Source organism: Mobula hypostoma, chromosome 28 (genome assembly GCF_963921235.1).
Source record: "Mobula hypostoma chromosome 28, sMobHyp1.1, whole genome shotgun sequence".
NCBI classification, from domain to species: Eukaryota; Metazoa; Chordata; class Chondrichthyes; order Myliobatiformes; family Myliobatidae; genus Mobula; species Mobula hypostoma.
Window position 1 is genome coordinate 30,106,383 of NC_086124.1, and position 24,439 is coordinate 30,130,821.

General features: G+C 44.0%; 2 protein-coding genes across 9 annotated transcripts in view; one reads left to right on the forward strand and one right to left on the reverse strand.

Annotated features, from left to right (window-relative positions):
• Window positions 1–17,059, forward strand: part of LOC134338972 (contactin-2-like) — an 86,572-nt gene extending 69,513 nt beyond the window's left edge. The window contains exons 3-4 of the mRNA XM_063035193.1: window positions 15,895–16,038; window positions 16,624–17,059. Coding sequence (XP_062891263.1) covers window positions 15,895–16,038; window positions 16,624–16,908 — 429 coding nt within the window. The 3' untranslated portion in view covers window positions 16,909–17,059. The remainder of the gene's footprint in view (window positions 1–15,894; window positions 16,039–16,623) is intronic.
• LOC134338659 (neural cell adhesion molecule L1-like) overlaps window positions 1–24,439 on the reverse strand; it is a 325,827-nt gene that overhangs the window by 197,625 nt on the left and 103,763 nt on the right. The gene's annotated exons all lie outside the window — the stretch shown is intronic.

Genomic DNA, 24,439 nt, shown 5'->3' on the forward strand with positions numbered 1-24,439 from the left:
GGGTATAACTCTCCCTACCATCAAGGACATCTTCAAGAGGTGATACCTCAAAAAGGCAGAATCCATCATTAAGGACCCCCACATCCAAGACAAGGTGTCAATCAACACCAACGAACCTCAAGAATGCGTGCTTAGCCTACTGCTCTATTCTATCTACACCCACGATTGTGTGTCTTGGGCACAGCTCAAACACCATCGATAAACATTGGGCAACAAAGGTTCAAAGGTACAATTTAATATCAGAGAAATGTATACAATATACATCCTGAAATCCTTTTCTTCTCAATCATCCAAAAAAGAGGAGTGCCCCAAAGAATGAACGACAGACAAATGTTAGAACCCCAAAGTCCTCCCCCCAGCTCCCCCTCCCCGTGCGTAATGGCAGCAAGCAACAATCCCCCCTCCCCCCACCGGCAAAAGAAGCGCATCGGCACCCACCACCAAACACTCAAATGTGAGCAAAGCAACAGCAAAGACACAGGCTTGCAGTTACCCCAAAGACTTTGTGTTTCACCCGGTATTTGACATACCACAGGTTCTCTCTCTCTAATAGGGGAGAAAGAGGTGTCTCTGTTTTCCCAGCGAGCGGGGAGACATCACAAACAACTCACTGGTTTATGATGTTAAAAGCCCGCCATGTTGCATTTTTCGAGCTCTGTGCCCAAAAATCTGGGGACACAACCACAGATATTCCAACTCCCCCGACAACACACGGGTCTCCTGTTGTGACACCGACCCTCAATCCACCCGTCTCCAGAGCCCCGAGATCCTAGGCTTCCAAATCCGAGCCAGACTCTTATGCCGAGCCCTTGGCGTGCTGAACAACCATGGCCAGTTATGAAACCCCGATAGCGGGTCTCATTCCCACAAAGAATCGTAGCCAGTGTGTAAGTCCAGGTTAGGGTCTTCAAAAGAACCCAAAAGGGAAAATAAAGATATTAAAGATGGAAATAGAGCTGCTTCCAAAGATGCAAGCAAAGGAGTTGTCGTTTAGTGCCATCACCATTCTTTTCCGCCTTCTTCTATTTGCTTCATCCAAGCAAAGAGCTGCTTTCTGGATAGTTTTGGGTGCATCTTATGAATTTTCGGCTGCTGATCATGAAAATCACCATGAAATTTTCCTTATCAAGCACCTATCGCACACTTTGTTTTTGAAATTATCTTTATTTGTTATTTCATTTCAAACGTCAATTAAAATGTTGCCCACAATGTAGGCTGAAAAGTTTTCTATCTTGTCAGGCACGTCTGGGCATGCTTAGGCAGGATTGGTTTTAGAAAAATTATAAAAGCATCACGCACACACCATTCTATGCATTGCATTTACATGTATATCAGTTTGTGATCACATTGATGCACATGCTCTACTCACATAGCATATTGTGTGTGCTCGTGATAATAAAGCAATTGTATTTTCAGGAGTATTGTGAGAGCAAAATGTCTCGCCAATGTTGCAACAGCTGAAACATTTTCTGTCATATTTGAGGTGAGTGTACACTTAAATGCCGCACAGCTGTCCCAGGTGTGAGGTTGGATCACTCTGGGCGCCGAACTGATTTGAAGAGTTTGAGAGCGGCTTTGGGCTGGGCAACGAAATCTGGGCCAGAGTGAGTCGCTGGGCAGCATGGTCTAAGTCTTGAGCCTTCTGCAATAGCAGTACCCAGGTCCTAATGTGAGGTATAATTTGCTGTTCAGACAATTTAAACACCGGCCCAGATCGGAGGTGAGAGCTGATTTTGCTTGCTCTCTGCAGTGTTCACTCCTCTCTCAAGGGCACTAGAGCCTTTCGCTGTTCCATCATTGGGTCATTTAAACACCAGCCCGGACAGACTTATCTGTGTAGGTCGGGACGAGAGTGGATTTCACTCATTCTTCTCGATGGTCATCTCCTTGGCACTGAGAAAACGAAGACTGCCCGGCTACTGTGTTCCATGCCTGCTAATATGATGAATTGAAAAGCGAGTCTTTGGGCCTACTCTGGGCTGCTCTGGGGTTCAGATCTGAGGACTCAATTTTGGTTCTGAATGCTGTTGTTCATTTCAATTGTTTGCACAATTTGCATTTTTTTTTCCATTCTCTTGCACAAGTGCTGATCTTTTATTTTTATTTGTATTCTATTTTTTCCTTTAAATTGTTTTTTTCATGTTTCTTGCTTTGTACCCATCTGTGAGCAAGCAAATCTCAAGGTTGTATAATTTATACATTCTTTGATAATAAATGTACTTGAACTTGAACTCATGGCACGGTATGACTCCTATGAACTCTACTTTGGGTGTAAGGTGTAGAATTGGCGACCAAGACAAAGCCTGGGCTCCTCACATTTGTTGCACAACATGCACTGTCAATCTTAGAGCTGAGCTCAGAGGTACTCGGAAGTCAATGCCGTTCGCTGTCCTGATAATATGGAGAGAGCAGAAGGATCAAGTGACAGACTGCTACTTCTGTCTGACCATTCGGTCTGGTTTCTCTGCTAAAAGCAAGAAACCTAATGAATATCCCAATCTCCCTTCAACCATAAGATCTGTGCCACATGACGACAGTCTTCCAGTACCAAAACTACCAGAGACATGGAGTCTGGAGGAGGCAGACGAAGCTGCTATGATGCACGAGCCAGGAATGGAAGACAATACTGACACTGATAAGGATTTTGAACCCTTTATGTTGAGTGACATCTGATAACACAATCTAAGTTAAATGATCTGGTCAGAGACTTGGGTTTAACAAAGGCAAAAGCAGAATTACTGGGTTCAAGACTGCAAGGATTTTGGTATTTGAGACAGATATTTCCCAGAATAATTGATGCCAAGAAGACATTTTTGTTAGTTCACAAATCAAACAGGCAATTCAAAGATTTTCTAATGGGACCAGAGAAAATTGCATGGAAGGCATTCAAAGATGTTGAAAATGTTCTTGGCAACTAGAGCACCAAACTACATGCAGCTGGTTGACAACATACTTAAACCAGACAAAACCATGCAGTGCAACATGTCACTAACAATTCATTTTCTGTGTTCCCATTTAGACTTCTTCCCTGTAAATCTTAGCACCGTCAGTTATGATCACTGTGAAAGATTTCACCAAGACATTGAGGTCATGGACAACTGGAATCCATCAATGCTGGCTGATTATTGTTAGATGAGAAGCCTCAGACACCGAGTACAAACGAAAATCATGAACAAAATATGTCAGTAAGGCCAAGGAATTGATTGTGGACTTCAGGAAGGAAAGTCGAGGGAATACCCCTAGTCATCATTGAAGGCTCAGCAGTGGAAAGGGTGAGCAGTTTCAAAGCTCTGAGTGTCAACATCTCTGAAGATCTATCCTGGGCCCAATTACTAAAAAGGCACAACATCAGCTACTGTATATTTTATTAGGAATCTGAGGAGATTTGGTATGTCACCATAGATTCTCACAAATTTGTACAGATGTACTGTGAGAGCATTCTAGCTCATTGCGTCGCTTTCTGTTATGGAGGGGCCACCGCAAAGGATTGGAAAAAGCTGCAAAAAGTCACAAGCTCAGCCAGCTCCACCTTGGACACCAGCCTTCCGAGCAAAGAGGACAACTTCAAAAGGAAATGCGTCAGTAAAGGTGGTATCCATCATAAGTGACCTCCATCATTCACGTCATGGCTTCTTCTATTGCTACTATCAAGGTGGTAGTACAGGAGCCTAAAGACAGACACACACTCAACATCTAACTAACATCTCCTTTCCTCCGCCATCAAATTTCTCAACGGACAATGAATTCATGTGCACTACCTCACTTTTTTTTGCTCTCTTTTTGCACTAGTGTGTATGTGTGTGTGTGTACGTGTGTGTACTGTCTCTGTAGCTACTCCAGCATCTACACCCCTCCCCAGCTTCGTAACCCTCTTCTAACTCCAAAAGGAGAATGGTTCAAGATGAAAATGTAACCCAACTGAACTAAACCCAAAGTTGTAATATTAGAAAGCTCCACCTGCGGAGGGACGAAAACAAGGGTTACCGATTAAAAATAAGAGAATTTGAAAAAAGAATCGTTATGCGAGGCGGGTTGGGCTGAACACAGGACGGACAAGGAGAGAAACGCAGCAACGATTAGAAGCTGAAGACATGAACTGTTAAGATCAGAATTAGTAGTGAGTACCTTTACCCAACTAACTTGAAAACCTCAGGGTGAAACCCTTGGAGGGGAGACAATAGCAATAAAAGATTTATTGAAACTACAGCTATAACTTGCAGCAGCTTTAACGAGACAATACCAGCAGAGACCAGTGTCTAAAATCCCCACCGTATAGTCAGGAATTAGTTCTATAAAATCATACCAAGGGATTTGGTCAAGTTTTGGGTCACGTTTGTTAAGGGTGAAGGTGAAATGTTTAACAGGTATGTGAAGGGGAACTTCTTCACCCAGAGGGTGCTGCAAGTGTGGAACGAGCTACCAGTGGAAGTAGTGAATGTGGCTTCGACTTCAATACTCAGGAGAAGTTTGGATAAGTACATTGACAGGAGAGGTATAGAGGACCATGGACCAGGTATGTGTGGAAGAGACTAGGCAGAATAATAGTTTAGGATGGATTAAATGGGCTGACAGGATTGTTTCTATGTGGTAGTGCTTTATAACTCTAATACTCTATAATTACACTCATGTACATTCATGGTTCCTTAAATACGAATAGCTTCCCAGTCAAAAACTTCGTTACAATAAAGTTCACATCACTGATCAGAGTTTTACCATTTCTATTTTACTGAATGACTTGAACTTAAATTCTGCACTTCTAAACCTCTTCAATCTAACTTTCAAATTCTAAATGATTTTACATGGAGTGATGGGTGCATGGAACATGCTGCCAGGGGTGGTGGTAGAAGCAGATATATTAGGGACTCTTAAAAAGACTAAACTGGGCAAATGGATGACAGAGAAATGGAAGGCCATGTATGAGGGAAGGATTAGCTTGCTCTTAGGGTAGGTCCGTACAGCACTGTGGGCTGAATGTTCTGTGTTTTTTTTAAATGGCAGAAGTGAAAGAGAAGGAGAATGCGACAAAATGGGTCACACTCTCAAAGAGCGGTCACAGACTTTCTACAGAGTCTCCCTGCAAAGACGGAGGGCGACTTTGAATTTTGCACAAATGGGGTAATTTGTGGAAATCCACTGCAGCTGGAAATAAATCCAAAACTATGCACCAGAAATTCCTTATTGATGACTAGGGTGCAGAGGAAGAAAAGGGTGCTTTGTGTTTCATGGCTGTATAGTCCATCGCAGCACAGAGTGCATCATCGGGGAGGGGGAGATAAAAATAAAATAACCTGCAATCTACTTCTAAGTAATTAAATCAGAACAGTGCCGCAACACAGAATCCAAAATAGGACTTGGCATCAGGCTTCAACAATGTCAAAAACTTCCAGTGCAGAAACAGTGTACAGTCACACAAGATGGAAGGTGGGTGGTGGAGGAAGGGAAGGTTGGTGGAAAACAGATTACTGCAACTTTGCTTGAGCCCAACACATTGATACAATCACTTGCTAGCGGCAATATTTCATTAGGATTTGAGGAGATTCTGCAAGTGACCACAGTCTTACAGATTTTTATAGATGTACAACATTCTGACTGCTGTATCGCAGCCTGGTACAGAGGCTCCGATACACAACAATCGGGAAAAGCTGCACAGGGTTATAGAAACAGCCAGTTCCATCATGGTCACTAGCCTCCTTCCCTCTTACCTATGGTCAAAAGCAACTTCACAAGGCGAAGGCAGCATCCATCATGAAAGACCTTCACCATCCCAAGACATGTGTGGATAGTCAGAGGCTTTTTCCCAGGGCTGAAATGGCTAGCACGAGAGGGCACAGTTTTAAGGTGCTTCGAAGTAGGTACAGAGGAGATGCCAGGGGCAAGTTTTTTTTTTACACAGAGAGTGGTGAGTGCGTGGAATGGGCTGCTAGCGACAGTGGCGGAGGTGGATACGATAGGGTCTTTTAAGAGACTCCTGGATAGGTACATGGAGCTTAGAAAAATAGAGGGCTATGGGTAGCCCCAGGTAATTTCTAAGGTAAGGACATGTTCAGCACAGCTTTGTGGGCCGAAGGGCCTGTATTCTGCTGTAGGTTTTCTATGTTTCTATGCTCTCTTCTCATTGCTATCATCAGGGAGGAAGCACAGGAGTCTGAAGACATACACTCAATGATTCAGGTACAGCTTCTTCCCCTCCTCCATGGACCCATGAACACTACCTGACCACTCCTTTGTTTTTGCACTATATACGTTTCATACCCATTTGAGGTCTTGGCACTGTATTGCTACTAAAAAAACAACAGATTTCACGACAGAATCAGAACCAGGTTTATTATCACTGTCGTGAAATTTGTTCACTTAGCAGCAGCAGTTCAATGCAATACATGATATAGAAGTCAAAAAATAAAAATAATAATAAATAAATCAATTACAGTATAGATTGAATAGATTAAAAATCGTGCAAAAAATGAAATTTATATTAAAGAAGTGAGGTAGTGTTCAAGGGTTCAATGTCCATTTAGGAATCGAATGGCAGAGAGGAAGAAGCTGTTCCTGAATCGCTGTGTGTGTGCCTTCAGGCTTCTGTACCTCCTACCTGATGGTAAGTGAGAAAAGGGTGCCTTGGGTGCTAGAGGTCCTTAATAATGGACGCTGCCGTTCTGAGACACCGCTGTGCAGTAACTCCACCCCGCAATACCAGACAGTGATGCAGCCTGTCAGAATGCTCTCCACAGTACATCTATGGAGGTTTTTGAGTACATTTGTTGACATTACAAATCTCTTCAAACCCCTAATGAAGTATAGTCACTGTCTTGCCTTCTTTATGACTGCATCAATATGTTAAGACCAGGATCGGTCCTCAGAGAACTTGACACGCAGGAACTGGGTTGAATCATTTAAATCAGTGATACTGAAAGGATTCTGATTCAAATTCTGAGAGAGGAATGTTGGCCTAGAGTTCAGGGACAAAGCTCTCTATTTTCTAGTACTGCCCATGAAATCTTTAATAATTACCCAAATGGGCATGAGGGGACCCGAGTTTCACCGCTCAGCCCTGATGCAACTTTAAAGCAAAGAAATCCCATGTGCCCGGTTTGACCTCCTCTACATCAGTGAGACCCACTGCCGATTGGGGGGCCTTCACTCTGTCCATAAGGTGGGATTTCCCGGTGGTCACCTATTTCAATTTTACATTCCACATGTCAACTCATGGCTTCCTCTACTGCCACGATAAGGTCACTCTCAGGTTGGAGGAGCAACACTTCATATTCTGTCTGGATAGCCGCCAACCCGCCGTCATGAACATTGATTTCTCTAACTTTTGGTCATTTGTCCCCCTTCTCAGCTTCTTTCTTCATTCACCTCCCCTAGTCACTCACCTTTTCCCCTCGCCTGATTTCACCTATTATCTGTCAGCTTGCACTGTCCCCTTCCTCTCTAGTCCTGATGAAAGGACTTGGCCTGAAACAGCTACTGTCCAGCATTTTGTGTGTTGCTCTGGATTGCCAGCATCCACAGCATGCCTTGTGTTTATTAAGTCAAGAAGTTAACTGCTTTGAAACCAAATCTAACTTAGAACATCAAAAATCTGGTCACAGCCCACAACTGCCCCACCTTGTGTTGTAACGCTCCTGTATAACCATTGACACAAGAGATTCTGCAGATGCTGAAAATCCAGAGCAACACACAAAATGCTGTCTGGTATAGTGGTGGGGGGGGGGCTACTGCACAGGGTAAAAATAAACTGAAGAGAATTGTAAACTTGGTCAGCTCCATCATGGGCACTAGCCTCTGTACTAACCAGGACATCTTCAAGGAGCGATGCCTCAGAAAGGCGGTATCTCTCATTAAGGACCCCATCACCAAGGTCATTCCTTGTTCTCATTGTTAATATCAGGGAGGAGGTACAGAAGCCTGAAGGCACATACTCAACGATTCAGGAACAGCTTCTTCCCCTCTGCCATCCGATTTCTTAATGGATATTGAACCCATGAACACAACCTCACTACCTCACTGCTTATTTTTTAAATTTCTATTTTTGCACTACTTATTTAATTTATCTATTTAATATATATCCTTATTGTAATTCATTTTTTTCCCATTATGGATTGCACTCTACTACTGCAACGAAGACCATCAATTTCATAATATATGCCAGTGATATTGAACCTGATTCTGATTCTGATGCTGGGGGAGCTCAGCAAGACAGGCAACAAACGGGACTTTGCAGTGGCCTAACATTTTAGTTCCCATTCCGGCGCGTTGATCCACAGCCTCCAAGGTGAGGCTAGCCTCGGGGTAGAGCAGCAACACCTTTTATTCTGCCTTGGTACCCTCGAACCTGATGGCATGAATATCGATTTCTCCTTCCAGTAAGCAAATTCCCCCGCCCTCTTCCTTCCTCTGTTCCCCACTCTGACCTTTTTCTTCTTTTCACCTGTCTATTACATCCCACGTCTCCCCCCCTTCCCCTTCTCCTATCAGATTCTTTCTTCTGACCTTTTCTACCCAGCTGGCTTCATCTATCACCTTCCAGCTAGCCTCTCCCCCCTCCCCAACCTTTTTATTCTGGTATCTTCCTCCTTCCCCTGAAGAAGGGTCTCGGCCCGAAATGTTGACTGTTTATTCTTTACCACGGATGCTGCCTGACCTGCCGAGTTTCTCCAGCGTTTTGTGAGTGTGTATCTATGAAAGGGAGTAAACAATCGACATTCATTAGGTATCATTATGTGTGGGATAAAATGAAGACATTGATAAATATTCATGTTATTCTGTAGTCATTGGAAACCTCAAGGTTGAGATCAGAACAATATTAACGTATTGTTAAAGGCGGATCCCCGTCACACAATGCACCATCCAAAACAGGTTTGTTCTGTCACTTAATATTCTGGTGAATTGTATACCTTGTCTTGTATAACTTGAACCTACAGAGCAACACACAGAAAATGCTAGAGGAACTCAGCAGGTCAGGCAGCATCTATGGAGAGGAATAAACAGTGAACATTTTGTGCTGAGGTTCCTCATCAGAACTGGGAAGGAAGTGGGATGAAACCAGAATAAGACAGTGTGTGTGTGTGTGTGTGGGGGTGGGGGGGTGGATGGGGAAGGAGTTCAAGCTTCCCCAAGAAATGGGGGCGGGGTTGAGAGAAGGTGGGTGGGTGGAGAGAAAGGGGAAGAAGTAATAAGCTGGAAGGTTTTAGGTGGAAAATATAAAGGGCTGAAGAAGGAGGAATCCGATAGGAGAGAAGAGTGGACCATGGGAGAAATGGAAGGAGGAAGGGAACCTGAGGGAGATGATAGGTGGGTGAGGAGAAGGGGTGAGAGGAGCCAGAATGGGGAATGGAAAAAGAGAGAAAGGGGGAGGGGAAGTGATAGGTGAGACCGGGTGAGGGAAGGTGGGTGGATGGGGGAGACGGGGGGATGAAGTGAGAAGCTGGGAGGAGATAGGTGGAAGAGGGTGAAAGAGAAGGCATCTATGGAGGGGAATAAACTGTGTATAACCATCACTGAAATGTTAGAGAATCACATTTATGGGATGTTGAGTACTTTGCATTCACTTATAAAGAGCTGTCCTGATGTGAACTCATCACCGAAACCAAGGAGAAACCCACCAACTGGAACCAAACATTTAGCAGCAGGTGCTGTAGTGCTTGCACAGCATCTTTCGCTCTTCACTTTAACATACGTTCTGGTTTGGTCTGGGGTTTGAGATATGTATCCCACTTGAGAACATGAAGGTCCCTTCCTAATTACACAGGTCAGGTTGTCAATGTGCGTCATGGGCTGTCAAAAGAGCACAGAGAGGGAGTGATGCAGCAGACCGTGATAGTGGATACGCTGCTGGTGAGACCTGTCAGCTCTCTGAAGAACCATACCTCTCTGAGTTACTAACAATCTACTCTATTGCTTATTTATCCAGTGAAGTGAACATCTCCTGAACCCTCTGAATGACGAGCACTCGACTGTAAAACTCAGATGTTCAGTCTATCTCAGTACAGAGATAGAGCTGTTCACAATTCCGTGAAGTGGGAAGCAAGCAATGGCTGGAATTCAGGAATGAAAGCAGAGAGGCGACTTTTGGAAACTGACTTGAAAGACGTATACAAGATGGCGAGAGGCACAGATCGAATGGACAGCCACAGACCTTTTCCCAGGACGCAAATGACTAATATGAAGAAGCATAATTTTAAAATGATTGGAGAAGAATATAGGGAGGGGAATATCAGAAGTAGGTTTTATTTTTCTAGAGAGTGGAATGCTCTGAAAGGGGTGGTGGTAATAGTAGATATATTAGCAGCATTTAACAAACTCAGATAGGTACCTGGAGAATAGAAAAATGGAGGGTTATGTGGGAGGGAAGAGTTAAAAGTCTGGCACAACATCAGGGCCGAAGGGCCTGCACTTTGTTGCAATGTTCTATGTCCATAAGACACAGGAGCACAATTAGGCCATTCAGCCCATCGAGTTCCAGTGTCAATATAACACGCCCACAACTTACTAACCCTAACCTGTATATTTTTGGAATGTGGATGGAAACCAGAGGCCCCAAAGGAAGCACATGCACACAGGGTTAATGTACAAACTTACAGACAGCAGCAAGAATCAAATCCCGATCAGTGATCAGAAAGCACTACATTGTACATAAGAACTACAGCAGCCATTTGCACTCAGGAAGTTCCAACAAAAGAGAATACCACTGACCAAATCATCTATGACAGCAGATGATGACAACAAATAAAAATTTGTCGGGCTATTAGAACATCTGGTATTGACAGCGGGTGGCAGGAAGGAGAAATGTCTCTACCCAAGGAGGTGTAAGGCGTTCCTTCCCTCCTCTAGCCTGCGGGTCACCCTTGGGCAAGGTGGAGCACCTGCTTCGCCCCCATCCCGATCAGGGTCACATGAAGCCTTGGGAGCAGCTGGTGGATGGTCGTATGAGCAGCTGGTGCATATCACGTCCTGGTTATGCAATCACTGACGCCAGGCAGACAATCTCTGAAGAATATTGACAATGGCTGGGGTCACCCGTCTTGTAAAGACACTGGCTAGAAAAAAAGCAATGGCAAACCACTTCTGTAGAAAGATTGGCCAAGAACAATCATAATCATGAGACCATGATTAGCCACATCATATGACACGGCACATAACCATGATGGTGATGATGATATTGAAAGATATGATGTTGTGCCAAACTTTAACTCTTCCCTCCCACATAACCCTCATGAATGTTCACTCGGTTTTCCAGCTAAAAGGCACAATGATAGAAATTATGTTTGATAATCATCCTCGGCAGAGAGGGACCACATCTAATTGTCCATTGGACTCCCCATTCTTCAAGCAGACATGCAACATGTCAGGAGTTCCCCATCCTCAGAGAATTTACTTCTCGACAACTTGAAGAGTGCACATTTTCTTGTTGCACAATTTCAGCCCAGGGCACTGAAGGGTTCAGGTAGAGTAAGCGAGACAGTCATTCTGGAGTATTTGAGGCACAGACACTAAGGCAAGGGTTCCCCATCAGGGTACCATCCCGGTTAATAGTAGGAGTCCATGGCATAAAAAAAAGGTGAGGAACCCCTCAAATAAGGGATCACTCCCAAATTCACTAATCTCTAACTCTTTCTCACCAAGGGGGGCAAAACAAATGTACCAAAAGTGAGGGTAATCAGCCTGTTTCTTTGCTGATTGAAGATATCTATCACTATTAGAGACTGCATGTGGTATACAACATGAAATTCGTACTCTTCACAGACATCTGTGAAACAAGAGCCCCCATAGAGTGAATGATAGAACATCGAAGCCCGAAACACCCCTCCCCCACCCTTTGCAAACCCACTTACGCCAGCAAAAGTACCGCCCTCTCCACCCTGCCAGAGGAAGAAACAATGCAAAATATACATAGAGGGAAAAACAATGCAAAGTGTTAGATAAGGGACAAATATTCAAGTGCCTCTCCAGCCCTAAAATGCGCTTAGAACTCTCAAGGTGATTTTCAACAATCCTTCAGTAATGGTGGTCATCAGGGCCTTATAGCTAAATTTATTTTACAGGAGAAAAAGGCCTGTATCTCATTACTCACGTCTTCCCCCAGTGCCCTAGATATGGAAAGCTGTTCTGTGTGATTTCTATACTTCAGTCAGCATGGCGGGGAAGGTGCCCAGAGCTGAGCACTGCTTTGCCGTGTTGCTGTGGAAACGGTAATTGTGAACGTGGGAGCCCTGCGTGGGGGGGGGGGGGAAATGCTGCAGGAGGTGGCGAAGAGGAAATACTTTATTGCGGCTGCAGTTTTCCAAAATGAAAGGCTATAAATGCAGACGAGGTCAGCATGGAGTCATTGAGCAACAAAGGTGTAGGCAAATGATATACACAGAATACAGCTACTTCGATTACACACATTGGGAAACTCGTGTTCCTATAATTAACATAAAACCTATTACGCCAATTCCAAGGGGAGCCTAGTAAATATTACCTCCCTGTGTCACAATCTGTTTGTTTTAACATCCCCCCAAACAGCAAATCACTTTCTAATTATGATTGCTAAGGAATGTGAGGAACTGGTCAAACCTCTTACCTAACCCCATTTCTGTCACTGTCGGGTCCCATGGTAACTCCATAGCCTTACGGACAGGGGACCAAAATGGGATCTGATCAAAGTAGTTAGCGTGCATTTTGATGAGGTAAATTTGAAGGATCAATTTCCTCTGATGGGAAACAAAGGCATATACACTATAAAAACTTAGAACAGTACAGGCCCTTTGGCCCACGATGCTGTGTCAACTTTTTAACCAAATCTAAGATCAATCTAACCCTTCCCTCCTATATTGAACTCTAGTTTTCTATTATCTAAAAGATTCTCAAATGTCCCCAATGTACCTGCCTCCACCACAACCCCTGGTTTGGTGTTCCATGCACCCACCACTTTCTGTGTTAAAAGAGAACTACCTCTGATATCCCCCCTACACTTTCCTCCGATCACCTTAAAGGTATGCCTCCTCGTATTCTCGTATTAGCATTTCTCCCTGGGAAAATGTCTCTGGCTACCCACTCGATCTATGCCTCGTCATCTCGTACAACTCTATCAAGTTGCCTCTCAACCTCCTTCATTCCAAAGAGAAAAGCCCTAGCTTGCTCCATCTATCCTCATAAGACATGCTCTCTTATCCAGGCAGCATCTTCTGCACCCTCTCTAAAGCTTCTAAATCCTTCCTACAGTGAGGACAGGTCATTTAAACAGGAACAAGAAAATAAACAAATTAGTAAACACAAGAGATTCTGTGGACGCTGGAGACCCACAGCAACACATGCATAGTACTGGAGGAACTCAGCAGGTCAGGCAGCATCTAAAGAGAGGAATAAACAGTTGATGTTTCAGGCTGAGACCTTTCTTCAGGGCTCAGTAAGTGCCCCTCTTACACTTGCAATTAGGAGCAGGAGTAGGGCACTTGCATGTTCAAACTTGACCTGCCATAAATTAGACCTTAGTAACACCCCAACTGCCGTAACTCCTTGCTTATCACAACGAAATCTGGACATGTCTTTCCTAAAGGGTGGGGCTGAGACACAGAGCACCACATTCATCTGAACGGTGGAGCAGACTCAAAGGGTTGAATGGCCTCCCCCAGATGAGGACACGGGTACGAAGGACATCCTGGGTCTAGTCCTGTCCTCTGCGCTCAAAGACCAGCGATATGGACAGGTGACAAAGGGCATACATGAATGTCGGGCTGTCCCAGTTCTTTGGATCCCAGGTTCAGATGTCTGAGCAAGCAGGAAGGCACGAGAAGGCGCAAGGGCAAGCCCGGAACTCAAGCCTTGTTGAGCTGTTGTTGTTTTGTTGCTTGTTGTGCTCTGTATTGTTGAGTCAAGCACTGAGGGCATGCTTTGTTGGTGCCAGAATGCGCAGCGACACTTGCAGTCTACCCCCAGTATATCTTTAGGTAGTGTTGGTCATTAATGCAAACAACATATTTCACTGCATGTTTCAATGTACATGTGATAAATAAATCCGAATCTGGAGAGACCCTACGTAGGGCAGTTGCCGACTGGAAACAAGAGAATGGCTCCAATTCTAACCCTTGCAATCTTCATTTTAAATCAGCAAACCGATTTTCCCTCAGAGCTTTGATCTTGCATCTCAAAGACTGCCTCCAGCAGCTCACTGCAGGACGCATCAAAGGCAATTTAACCCGTCAGTGCCAATCAATCACCGCTGGGGTGATCTCTGTCTGCTAGACAGCACCACGGGTTCAGTCGCTGCGCTGTGTGCAAATTTAATTCAAGTGGGACAAGATAAGGAAGTGTCGTCTGTGAACTGTTGTCTTCAATACAATTTTCAAGGGCAAATACAATTAAGAAAAGTTTAAATGTCAATTATTTGGACAGATTTTCCCGGACAAAGAGCTCTGACTATTTGTCATTGTCATATAATACTATAAACCACAATGTGAGGCAGGGCATAGCAGACACGATTTATCGGTACGTTCCTCCCTGGAAGAGGTCAGTGCCCTTTGGTGAAATGTCTCATTGCTGGAAATATAACCAGTGCTATATTTCATTAGGAGTTTGAAGAAATTCCATCTGTCACCAAAGACAGGCAAATTTCAACAGATATACCATGGAGAGCATTCTGACTGGTTGCACCACCATCTGGTATGGAGGGGCCGATGTACAGGATTGGGAAAAGCTGTAGAGAGTGGAAAACGCAGCCTGCTCCATCACGGGCACTATCCTCCCCACCTTCAAGGACATCTTCACAGAAAGAGCCATCTGGACCATCACAGAGGCTGCTGAGCGAGCCTCCAGATGGCTATGGATCAAGAGATGTGGCCTGTGGACCAGTGCTGCTGGGACACAAGCCGGGGCCTGATCAACCCTGGCTGGGTTGCTGGGACACAAGCCGGGGCCTGATCAACCCTGGCTGGGTCGCCAGACCGAGAGCAGCTGATGCTGAGAAACCCGAAGCACCCGATGGCCCCAGGTTACGTCACTGATTATATGTCCCAGCCCGTCCTAGGACGTATCTCAGCATCAAAAGGTGATATCCATCATCAAGGACCACTACCACCCAAGACATGTCCCCTTCTCATTACTAACATCACTGAGGATATACAGGAGCCTGAAGATGAACACTCAACATTTTAGGAGCAGGTTTTTCCCCTCCGCCATCAAATTTACGAATGGTTCATGAACACTACCTCACCATTTTGCTCTCTCTTTACACTACTTATCTGTTTTCTATATATTCCTTATTGCAACTTACGGATTCTTACACCATACTATTGCCATGTGTCAGAGCTAATAAACCTGATTCTTCTTCAAGAATGACACAGGGAGAGTGAGGGCAGCAGGAGCAAACAAGGTTGAGACAGAGACAATGGAAGGCAGGGAAAGCGTGTGAGAAAGCATACAAGAATGAGAGAGGCAGAAACAGAGAGCTAACGAGAAAGGCACAAAAAAAGAGCGATTGAAAACATTTACATCTTCTAACCAGCTGCAATGACAGAGTGGAACAGAAGAAGTTGCAATATTCACAGACAATGAAGCAAAACCAAATTGCTCAATGTTCTTGGCCCCATTAATCTGAACTGTTTCAACGACAGTGAGATTATTGCTATGGTTTTTTGCCCACAATGAGATTCTTTTATTGAACTAAAAACATTGCAAAAGAGCTTTCTCGACTCATTTGTGTATCTCTGCCAGGTCATTAACCGCGATGCTATCAAACTGACTCTAGTTGTGATTGTCCCAGTCAATATTTTGGTCTGTCAGTTGTCTCTCTTGTTTCAAAGCTGCACTCTCTCCCTCCTGTCCCTCTCTCACATCCCAATGTTCCACTCTGACCCACTCTCATTAACCCCACCCACCTCTTCTCACTTCCGTCTGCTCTGCACCAACCCTCAGCCTCCTATCTCTGTAACCAAAGGCCACCCCTTTAACAACACCACGCTGGACAGTGGGCAGGCCTTGCACTGGGAATGTCGAGTCAATGAGAGACCACGGCCCATCTATCGATGGCTGAAGAACGGCGAGAACTTCCTCTCACAGGTGGGGCTCCAGAGACACGCATGAAGCATACAGGGGTCCAACCCATCAGTTGCAAAGGGGGCTGTATTCAGAGAGTGAACAAGGAATGGAGTGATGGAGGGTGTGTTAGTGTGCCAGGTGAGAATGTGGGTGTGGAGATTTGGTTCGTCACCAAAAACTGTCAAATTTCTACAGGTGTACCACAGAGAGCATTCTGACTAGTTGCATCACCGTCAGGTATAGAGGGGGCACTGCATAGGTCGGAAAAAGCTGCAGAAGGTTGCAAATTCAGCCAGCTCCATCTTGGGAATGAGCTTCTCCAGCATAGAGGACATCTTCAAAAAGTGATGCCTCAAGAATGCAGAATCCATTATCAAGGACCCCACCACAAAGGACCTCTTCTCATTAATACCTGAAGATACACTCTCAACATCTTAGGAACAGCTTCTTCCCCTGTCATCAAATTTCTGAACAGACTGACCCATGAACACCACCTCACAACTTTTTCTCCCTTTTGCACTACTTATTTAATTCAATTTTTTAAATGTATGTTTCTTATTGTAACCTGCATTTTCCATCTTTAATATCTCTATTTTTCCCTTTCAGGGTTCTTTTGAAGACCCTGACCTGGAGTTACATGCTGACTTCGGTTCTTTGCGGGAATGGGACCACTCTCAGGGTTTCACGACTGGCTGCTATTCGATATGCCAAGAGAATAGCTCGCCTTCAAAGTTCCAGGATCTCATGGCTCTGGAGGCAGGTGAACCAAAGGTCGGCGTCCCGGCAGGAAATCGGTGTGTTGTGGGAGACAGAAGATCGCCGGCTGTGTGCCCAGAGAGCCGAGATCTTTGGGCACAGAGCTCAGAAAAAGTGACACAACAGACTTTTTAACATTGTAATCAATGAGTTGTTACGTCTCCCCTCTCACTGTGAAACAGAGACACCTCTTTCTCCCTTATTAGGGAGACAGAGAGAGAGAGAGCGAGCCTGTGGTATGTCCAATACTGGGTGAATGAGTAGTCTTTGGGGTACTGCAAGTCCGTGTTTTGCTGCATGCTTGAGTGCTCGGTGGTGGGTGCCAATGATTTTTTTTGTTGGTGGGGGGGTCATTGCTTTGCTGCTGCTTATGCATGGGAGGGGGGAGCTGGGGGGGCTATGGGGTTCTAACATTTAACTGTCATTCATTCTTTGGGGGCACTCCTCTGTTTTCGTGGATGGTTGTGAAGAAAAAGCATTTCAGGGTGTATATTGTATACATTTCTCTGACATTAAATGTACCTTTGAAACCTTTGAATATTTTTATCATAACCATACTGTACTGCTGTGGCATATCAACAAATTTCATGACATAGGTCAGTGATAGTAAACCTGATTCTGATTCAATGAATGTTAAGACAGCAAATCTGCAAATGATACAATTTCTATCAGACTTACAAAATCTTACAGTAAAACAGAAGACTCCTGTAAAAACCAGCATCTCTGCTAGTGTGCATTCATAATTATATTCGCACAGGTAAAGTGGGGGAAAGTCACAACACTTGCACTCTCAGGCAGCTTTAGAATCTATGGAGGGGGATAAATAGTTGATGTTTAGGGTTGAGACCCATCATCATGACTGATGAAGAGCCTCAACTGAAACGTCGACTACTTACTCCTTTCCATAGATGCTTCCCAACCTGCTGAATTCTTCAACACGAGGAAATCTTCAGATGCTGGAATTTCAAGTAACACACATAAACGTTGCTGGCAAACGCAGCAGGCCAGGCAGCATCTCTAGGAAGAGGTATAGTCGACGTTTCAGGCCGAGACCCTTCATCAGGACTCTCTAGGAAGAGGTACAGTTGACGTTTCAGGACGAGACCCTTTGTCAGGACCCTTTGTCCTGACGAAGGGTCTCGGCCTGAAATGTCGACTGTACCTCTTCCTAGAGATGCTGCCTGGCCTGCTGAGTTCACCAGCAACTTCTATGTGTGCTGCTGAATTCTTCCAACATTTTGTGCTCTAACCACAGAGCACATCCACAAGAAGCGCTGCCATAAGAAAGCAGCATCCATCATCAAAATCCGCCACTATCCAGTTCATGCTCTCTTCTTACTATTATCATTGGGCAGGAGGGTTCAAGAGTCTTAGGTCCCACACCCCCAGGTTCAGGAACAGTTATTACCCTTCATCCATCAGCCTCCTGAATCAGCATGGATAACTTCCCTCATCACAATACTGAACTGATTCCACACCCTACTGACTCGCTCTCAAGGACTCTACAACTCATGTTCTCAGGATTACTTATTTACTTATCTTTTTATTATTATTTGCATGATTTGTCTTCTTTTGCACATTTGTTATTTGTTAGTCTTTGTGCTTCATAATTTCTATTGTGTTTACTTGTAAATGCCTCCAAGAAATGTAGATAATACTATATACAACCCTGAGATTCATTTTCTTGCCGGCATACTCAATCAATCTACAGAACCTTAATAGGTCCATATTCTTCAACTGTAACACAACAATCCCAAAGAGATTTTGGAGATAGGGTCTCGGCCCGAAACGTCGACTGTAACTCTTCCTAGAGATGCTGCCTGGCCTGCTGCGTTCACCAGCAATTTTGATGTGTGTTGCTTGAATTTCCAGCATCTGCAGAATGCCTCGTGTTTGAGATTTTGGAGATATTTAGTTGACGGAGGTTCTTCTCTCCACCATCAGATTTCTGAATGAACCAAGAAATCATGAACCCTACCTCTCCCTGTTTGAATGACTTACTTATTTTATTGATGTTTCTTATAGTAATTTTTACGTAATGCTGCCACATATTTCACAATAATAGATCTGATTCTGGTTTTGGATGATTTTTCACTCACTAAACTGGGAACGGAGGTAGACCATCAATTGCTACCATGACTCGATAAATATGAAATCACATAATTACAGTGCAGGCAGGGGATGGGGGTGTGTGTAGAGCGCAGGACCACACCAGCTTCATGACGGATCTCAACTATTCCCATGGAAGACCCTCTGACTCTCCCGCTCTTTTTGTCACATGCTTTCTCGTGCTCAGTGCCTTTCTCAAGCCCCAAGGTTGACCAGAAGTCAGGAAGTCGAAGTCCTGTTCTGGAGATGTAGGGAGGAAGGGAGGTTGTTTTGCTGTTGCTTGTTGAGGTGGTCATGCTGTGTTGGTGTTGGAATATGTGGTGACTCTTAAGGTCTGCCCCCAGCACACCTTTAGGCTGGGCTGGTTTGTGAGCACAAACAACATATTTCACTGTACGTTTCATAAATAAATCTGAATCTGGACTATGTCTCTAGTCTTCATGTAAGGAACATATGCAGAGGGATAAGGAATCCTTTACGCCTCCTCTACTGCTCAATAAGATCCTTTCACAGAACTCGATTTCTTTCTAGTCTGATAATTCCACTCGAGTCCAAGAATACTTGACCCCCCTCCCCCCACAATCCAAAGTCTACAGAATCATTGAGTATGACATGGAAAGAAGACATTCAGCACATCAACAACAAGCCAGCATTCCCATCGGTATGTCCTTCCCCCACAATGACCTGCAAGTTATTTTCTTGCAAGTGCCCGTCCAATTCAATAAGACCAGAAGACACAAGAACAGATTTAGGCCATTTGACCCATCGAGTCTGCTCTGCTATTCCATTAAGGCTGATTTACTATCCCTCTCAACTCCATTCTCGTGCCTTCTTCCCATAACCTTTCGCGCTCTAATCAAGTAATTAGCAACCTCCACTTTTAATATACTCATTCATTTCTGATGAAGGGTGTCAGCCCTAAATGTCAACTGTTTAATCTTCTCCACAGATGCTGCCTGATTTGTTGAGTTCCTTCAGCATTTGTGCATGTTGTTCAAGATGTTCAGCATCTGCAGAATCTCGAGTTTATAATACTGTAATGCATCAACTCATTTTTTGATTTTGCAGTTTGAACCTCACTAGCTTGACACAGGGGGACCACCTGATAATTCTACAAGTAGTCTTTGTTTCCGACGAATGTCTTCTAATTGGAATAACCCACATTGCTCAACACCTTAGGCATTTCATGTTTCATCGCATGTTGATTAGTTTGGGAAGCACGCATTTCAATTACTGCCATCGCAGTAGGCTGTACAGATGCAATGAACACAGAGAATAGGCTGGAGTGTGCCGACTACATTATGCAGAATACATTAGTGTCAGCTCCAATATTGAAAGGACTAATTTGCTCTGGGGAAACTTCAGAGTTAACCCTTAAATGAAAGCTGTGACCAGCCAGAACACGAGAAAGAAACATTTCAAGAACTGGAAAGTGAAACAAGACATGGAAGGCGCTTGGTGGAGGAAGAACATGCGCAGAATTGCAAACATAAAGTACGCTGACTGATGGATAAAGAACGACGAAAAAAAATCTGAAAGTAAATGAAAATGGAAAATGGAATACCAACGCCAAAAAAGACGTGATGTGAAAACAAAAATCAGGATCCAAATATCGGAGAATTTGTTCTTGATCTGTTAAATTAGCTTTAACAAAAGAAAATTTTGTGGGATATGAAAAAATTGCAAAGAAAATTAATTTTAACAACTTTAATCCTCTTTAACCCTGTTTAAAATGGGATGCGATTTCACCCACTAACAGCTTTGTGGAAGACTTAGCCGCAAGTACTTAAAATACAAATCAGATTTGTTCCTGGATGTGAGTATCTCTGGAGACTTATCCTGGCTAACCACAGCTTCAATTCCCACCAGTGCCTGTAAGGAGTTTGTACGTTCACCCTGTGACCATGTAGGTTTCCTCCTAGGGTCTGGTAGGTAGGTTGTAAATTGTCCCATGATTAAGCAAGGGTTAAATCAGAGGTTACTGGCCAGCACGGCTCGAGAGGCCAGAAGGGCCTATTCTGCACTGTATCTCAATAAACAAATAAAATAAATATTGATGCAATCACAAAGAAGGCATGACAATGGATGTATTTCATAGGCGACTGAGGAGGTTTTGTATATCACTAAAGACTCCAGCTCACTTCTACAGATGTACAGTGGAGAGCATTCTTACAGGTTGCATCACCGGCTGGGTATGGAGGGGCCATTGCACTAGATTGGGGAAAAGCTGCAGAGGGTTGTAAACTCCATCACAGGCACTAATCTCCCCAACTTTGAGGACATCTTCACGAGCCGGCGCCTCAGGAAGGCAGCATCCATCATTAAAAATCCCCACCACCCAAGACATGCCCACCTCTCATTATTACCATTAGAGAAGAGTTCCAGGAGCCTGAAGACCCACACTCAGTGTTTTAGGAACAGCTTCTACCCCATCATCAGATTTCTGAATAGAGAATGAACCCATAAACATAACCTCACTATTTTTGCTCTCTTCTGGCACAACTGATTTAGTGTTTTTTTAAGATATATACAGTATTTAAGTTATAGTATATTTTATGTATTGCACTGTACTGCCACTGCAGAACAACAGATTTCATGACATATATCAGTGATAATAAACCTGATTCTGAATTTCTGACATGGGTTTTTTTTGGGGGAATTTATTTAAGAAAGTACTATCACTGGAATCTTCAACAGAGACAAAGCTGCCCTCGTCTACAAATGCACACTAAATGAAACTTACTGTGCCAAAGGCCTAGCTGCAGTAGGTGGTAAGCAATCAAGAGATCGGGTGTCACTTCTTGTTGCTGCAAACATGCCCAGAATGTAAAAGCACAGTTTGTTACACATCGGCAGATTCAAAGAGCCAAAGATACTTTCACCACATCGACTCTTTTCCAGTCAGCTACACAGCCAACCAAAAGGTCTAGATAATAGCAACTATTTTTACTTATTGGGTTCAGCAACTTGATCTCTGCTCAGTTCATCAATGGTGCCCAAGGACCATAAACATACAATATATTTTTCTGTCCCACCTAACTCCAATTACTCATTACTTCATATAAAGGTTAAGACTGGGGACACACACCAGTCCTCATAGAAGGATCAGAAGTAGAAATATTGAGCAATTTCAAGTTCCCGGGTGTCAATATCGCTGAGGATCTATCCTCGGCCAAACACATCGATGTAATTACAAAGCAGGCATGACAGTGGCTCTACTTCGATAGGAGTTTAAGGAGATTCAGTATGTCACCGAAGACATTTGCAAGTCTTTCCAGATGTACCACAGACAGCGTTCTAACTGTCTGCATCACTGTCTGGTATGGGGGGGGGGAGGGGGCAGGTCTACTGCACGGGATGTAAAGAAGCTGCAGAAAGCTGTGAACTTAGCCAGCTCCATCATGCAGACATCCCACCTCTCCCGGAAGTTCTGGGAGTCTCCCGCATATTATTAATAGTGGCTCCCTGATGCCCGCAAATTATATACAATATCCCGGAAATCAATTTTTTTGAGAGCGAGTGAGAGAGCGAGAGAGAGCAAGAGAGAGCGTGAGAGACCACGAGAGAGAGAAAGCGAGAGAGCAAGAGCGCAAGAGTGAGCGTGAGAGCGACCACGAGAGAGAGAGAGAGAGAAAGAAAGAGAGAGAGAGAGAGAGAGAACGAGAGAGAGAGAGAGAGAGAGAACGAGAACACACACACACCATGGCAGAGTGTTCCAAAAAAAGAAAATATAAAACGTACGTCACCCCAGACTACCCTAAAGTGTACCCCTGCCTAATAGGGGTCAAAAATAATGACAGTGTTGCTTGCTGCACTGTTTGCAACAGTGACTTTTCTATTGCCCACGGTGGGTTAAGACTGTAAAAGACATGTTGAGGTGAGTTTAACAGGTGTCATTCGTTCATTAGCATAGCTAACATTATTTAAACTAGCTAGCTAGCTTAAGGAGCTACTCTATTGCAGACATCCCACCTCTCCCGGAAGTTCCGGGAGTCTCCCTCAAATTGATGGTGCTATCTCCCTGAAATGAGTTTTTGCAGGGTGGAATGTCTGATCATGGGTACGAGACTCTGTAATATCCAGAACATCTTCAAGAAGCGATGCCTCGAAAAGGCAGCATGCATCATTAAGGGCCTCTATCACCCAAGAAATGCCCTCTTCTTCTTGGTACAGGAGCCTGAAGGAATAGATTCAGGAATAGCTTCTTCCCTTCTGCCATCTGATTTCTGAATGGTCATTGAACCCAAGAACACAACCTCACAACTTTATATTTTTATTTTTGCACTATGCAGTGATATTAAACCTGATTCAGATTATATACATTCATTAAGGGCATTTATAAAACTCTTAGATAGACACACGGATGACAGAGTAATGAAGAGCTATGTTGGAGGGAAGGGTTAGATTGACCTCACAGTAGGTTAAAAGGTCATGGCCGAAAGGTCTGTACTGTGCTGTAATGTTCTACTCACTCAATGGTCCAATGTATAATTACAATTTATAATGCTTTGTTTACTGCAAAATGCTTGCCATTAAAAAATGTCTGCATGGAATCTGGTAAAATATAGCTTTCCTTCAAGGACTGAATGATTTGAAGAAAGGCTAGAATATAGAACATTACAGCACTTTGGCCCACAATGTCACACCAACTTTTTAACCTACACTAAGGGCAATCTTATTCTTCTCTCCTAGAGTCTTCAATTTTTCTTTCCTCCCACATGTCCAGCTAAGAACCTCTAAAATGTCCCTAATATATCTGCATCTACCACTATCCCTGGCAGGGCAGTTCTCGCACCTATCACACTCTGTGTAACAAAAAAAACTACCTCTGACGTCTGCCATGTACTTTCCCCAATGACCTTAAAACTACGTTTTTTTTTCGTAATGGCCATTTCCAGACTGAGAAAAAAGGTGCTGGCTGTCCACTCTATCCATGCCTCTCCTCATCTTGTACACCTCTATCAAGTCACCTCTCATCCTCCTTCGCTCCCAAGAAAAAGCCCTAAATCGCTCAACCTATCCTCATAAGATGTGCTCTCTAATCCAGGCAGCACCCTGGAAGTTTCCTCTACACGCTCTTCAAAGCTGCCATAACCTTCCTACAGTGAGCCGACCAGGCTGAACACAATAGTCCAAGTGTGGTCTAACCAGGATCTTACAGAGCTGCAACATTTCCTTGTGGCTCTTGAATTTAATTCCCCGACTAATGAAGGCCAACACACCATTTACCTTCTAAACACTGACACTTAAAGGGTTGACGGTGGATATGCAATGGCAAGCATTTAAAGATCGAATGGATGAACTACAACAATTGTTCATCCCAGTTTGGCAAAAGAATAAATCAAGGAAAGTAGTGCACCCATGGCTGACAAGGGAAATTAGGGATAGTATCAATTCCAAAGAAGAAGCATACAAATTAGCCAGAAAAAGTGGCTCACCTGAGGACTGGGAGAAATTCAGAGTTCAGCAGAGGAGGACAAAGGGCTTAATTAGGAAGGGGAAAAAAGATTATGAGAGAAAACTGGCAGGGAACATAAAAACTGACTGTAAAAGCTTT